At 43.7% G+C, this 3,468-nt stretch overlaps 1 protein-coding gene across 1 annotated transcript; it reads left to right on the forward strand.

Moving 5' to 3' along the window:
• Positions 1-557: 557 nt before the first annotated feature.
• On the forward strand, positions 558-1,480 carry LOC133806770 (uncharacterized). The gene is made up of 2 exons (XM_062244859.1): positions 558-786; positions 966-1,480. The coding sequence occupies exons 1-2, from the start codon at positions 558-560 to the stop codon at positions 1,478-1,480; spliced, it is 744 nt and encodes a 247-aa protein (XP_062100843.1).
• Positions 1,481-3,468: the final 1,988 nt, after the last annotated feature.

Genomic DNA, 3,468 nt, shown 5'->3' on the forward strand with positions numbered 1-3,468 from the left:
ACGGGATATGACCAAGTTCTATCAGTTTCACAATGACTATGGTCATGAAACCAATGAATGTAACCACCTAAAGGAGGATATAGAATTCTTCATTAGACAAATCAATGCTCGTCTGAAGAGGTATGTACGGCCGACTGCCGACCCCCATCCTCAACAGCCTCCTCAGCAACAGTCTCAGCAGTTTAGAGCAGTCAGCCTCTCTTACCACCACCAGTTGTTGGTCGACTAAATATGATCTGCGGCGGGTCGCATTTAGCTGGCAACTCCAACAAGGCTCAAAAAAGGTATGCTCGTTCCCTTAGGCATGAGCAGGAGGAAGATGTATTGGTTTTCCAGGAGCGTACTCCCAAACAGCCTCGCTACGAATATAAGCCAATCACATTCAGCGAGGAAGACACAAGTCACGTACATCATCTGCATAATGATTCGCTGGTGGTAGAAGTACAGATCGCTAACATGATCGTAGCCCGAACGATGATTGACCATGAGTCATCTACCAACATCCTGTTCAAGAGTACCCTGGACACAACGAATTTTAGAATCAGAGATCTGGAACCATGCGGGCAGTTGCTGTATGGGTTTACATGGAATGGAATGGCCCGGTAGGAAGCATAAGGTTGCCTTTGACAGTGGGAATGGCACCTACAAGCAACATTGTAATGGCTTTGTTCGTAGTAATCGACATACCATCTCCGTACAATGCCATGATAGGCCGACCAGCCCTGTATGACCTCCGAGCAGTCACTTCAGTCTTCCATTTGCTCATCAAATTCCCAACCCGGGCAGGTATAGGATGTCTTAAAGGGAACCAACTGGTGGCCAGAGAATGTTATAATTCATCACTAAAAAAGGCAGGGAAGGCAACATGCACCACATAGCCTGTAGGTCTTAGTCACCTAAAATAGTATGCAACCCAAAATGGGGGGGGGAACACATAGACCCTTATTTTGGGGATATTGATATAGGGGTGGGTCCAGTTGAAGAATTAGAAGAGGTCTTGCTTGACCCAAAACACCAGACCAGGGTTTTCAAGGTAGGGAAAGAGTTTTCCGGGAACATAAGATCCGCCTTGATCCAGTTCCTATGGAACAACCAAGATGTAGCCTGGTCTCATGATGATATGGTGGGGATCTGCCCAACCATTATAAGCTACACCCTTAACATTGACACCAAACACTTCAAGCTTGTACAACAGAAAAGGAGGTCATTAGATCCAACAAGGGCAAACGCATTGAAGGAAGAAGTGGAGAAGCTACGAAATAACGAATTCATTAGGGAAGTTTTCTACCCAGTATGGGTGTCTAATCTGATATTGGTACCGAAGCCTAATAACAAGTGGAGGGTATGCATAGATTTCATTGATTTAAATAAGGCATTCCCGAAGGACCGCTTCCCACTTCCGAGAATTGACCAACAGGTGGACGCTACAGCCGGCCACGAGATCTTAACCTTTATGGATGCCTATTTGGGGTACAACTAGATAAGTATGCACCACCCGACCAGGAGCACACTAGCTTTCGCATGGATGTGGGGCTATATTGTTATAAAGTTATGTCGTTTGGCCTGAAAAACGCTGGAGCCACATATTAGCGGCTGGTAAATTGTATGTTCAAAGACCAAATAGGAAATAACATGGAGGTTTACGTGGATGATATGTTGATGAAATCCAAAAAGGCTAGGGGCACATTGAAGACTTGGAGGGATGCTTCAATATCTTAGGGCAGTATAGAATGAAATTGAACCCCCTAAAATACTCCTTTGGTGTGAGGTCGGGAAAATTCTTGGGGTTTATAGTAAACTCCAGGGGAATTGAAGCAAACCTCGAAAAGATAAAGGCACTATTGGACATTCCTTCACCAGCCAGAATCAAGGACATGCAGAGTCTGACAAGACACATAGCAGCATTCAGCAGATTCGTGTCCAAATCCACTAATACGTGTATTCCATTTTTTAATATCCTCATAGGTACAAATAAATTTGAATGGACAGAGAATGCGAACAAGCCTTCCAAGCTCTAAAACAACAACTGGCATAACCCCCGATCCTTTCAAAACCTCTGTAGGGTGAAGAACTTTGCATATACCTGGCAGTAACTCAACACGCTGTTAGTGCAGTCCTGGTCAGAGAAGAAAACAAGATTCAACATCCAGTCTATTATGTCAGTAAAAGGCTGGTCGAAGCCGAGAGCAAGTATCCTCTAATTGAAAAATTAACTTACTGCCTGCTCCTGTTGCCCATTAAACTTTGCCCGTACTTCCAAGCTCATCCTATAAAAGTACTTATCGACAAACCATTGCGCCACGTTCTTCTAAAACCAGACACCTTTGGTCTGTTATTAAAATGGTCTATAGAGGTCAGACAATATGAAATCACTTACCAACCCCGAACAACAATTAAAGGCTAGGCTCTCACAGAATTTGTAGCTGAATGTACCGGTATATCAGATACAGATGAAGAAATGGCTAAGCAGTCATCGCAGCCTCGACCACCGCCCAATACAAATGCTGGGCAAAACACCAAACACCCAGCGTCTAGTACCGTTCATTCTGAGGAAGAACCCCAGGTATGGAAGCTGCACGTCGATGGCTCATCTACCGATCAGTTGTCTGGGGCCGGACTAACATTAATCACTCCTGAAGGGCAACACATCCGTTGTGCACTTCATTTTTTATTTAAAACATCCAATAATGAAACAGAGTATGAAGCATTAATCGCATGCCTGAGCTTAGCAAGGGAAGTAAAGGCTGAAGTCTTAGACATATACAATGATTCAAAATTGGTTGTCAATCAAGTCCTCGGTGAGTACACTGCTCGGGGAGAAAAAATGATGGCCTATCATGATAAGATCAAAGACCTGTTTTCTTATCTCAAGAGGTACAATATCCAACAGATACCAAGAGAACAAAATGCTACAGTAGATGCATTGGCTTAAGGCATGGACAAGGCCAACCTAGTCCCTATTTAATACTTGGAAGAACCAAGTATCAACCTACCAGAACAAGTCTTTCTGATAGACAACACTTCGTACATAACCCCATCCTGGATGACCCCGATTGAAGCTTATCTAGAACATGGCAACCTTCCAAGTAGTCACAATGAATCTAGAAAATTAATAAGAAAAGTTGCTCGGCATATAATCATGGATAGAGTTATGTATAGAATGGACTTCTCAATGCCATTACTCAGATGTGTCAACCAAACAGAATTAGGGCACCTACTGGGGGAAGTACATGAGGGTTTCTGTGGGAACCATGCACGGGGGAAAAGTTTGTCTAAAAAGATTCTAAGGCAAGGCTACTTCTGGAAAACTATGAACGAAGATGTCTTTATGTATGTTTGACGATGTGACAAGTGTCAAAGATTTACAACCCCGAGCAGCCCCAAACGAGCTTACTCAAATGCAGAGTCCATGGCCCTTCGCTATTTGGGGAATTTACCTTATTGGTCGGTTACCAAAGGGAAAGGGAG

The sequence above is a fragment of the Humulus lupulus genome, chromosome X (genome assembly GCF_963169125.1).
Source record: "Humulus lupulus chromosome X, drHumLupu1.1, whole genome shotgun sequence".
NCBI classification, from domain to species: Eukaryota; Viridiplantae; Streptophyta; class Magnoliopsida; order Rosales; family Cannabaceae; genus Humulus; species Humulus lupulus.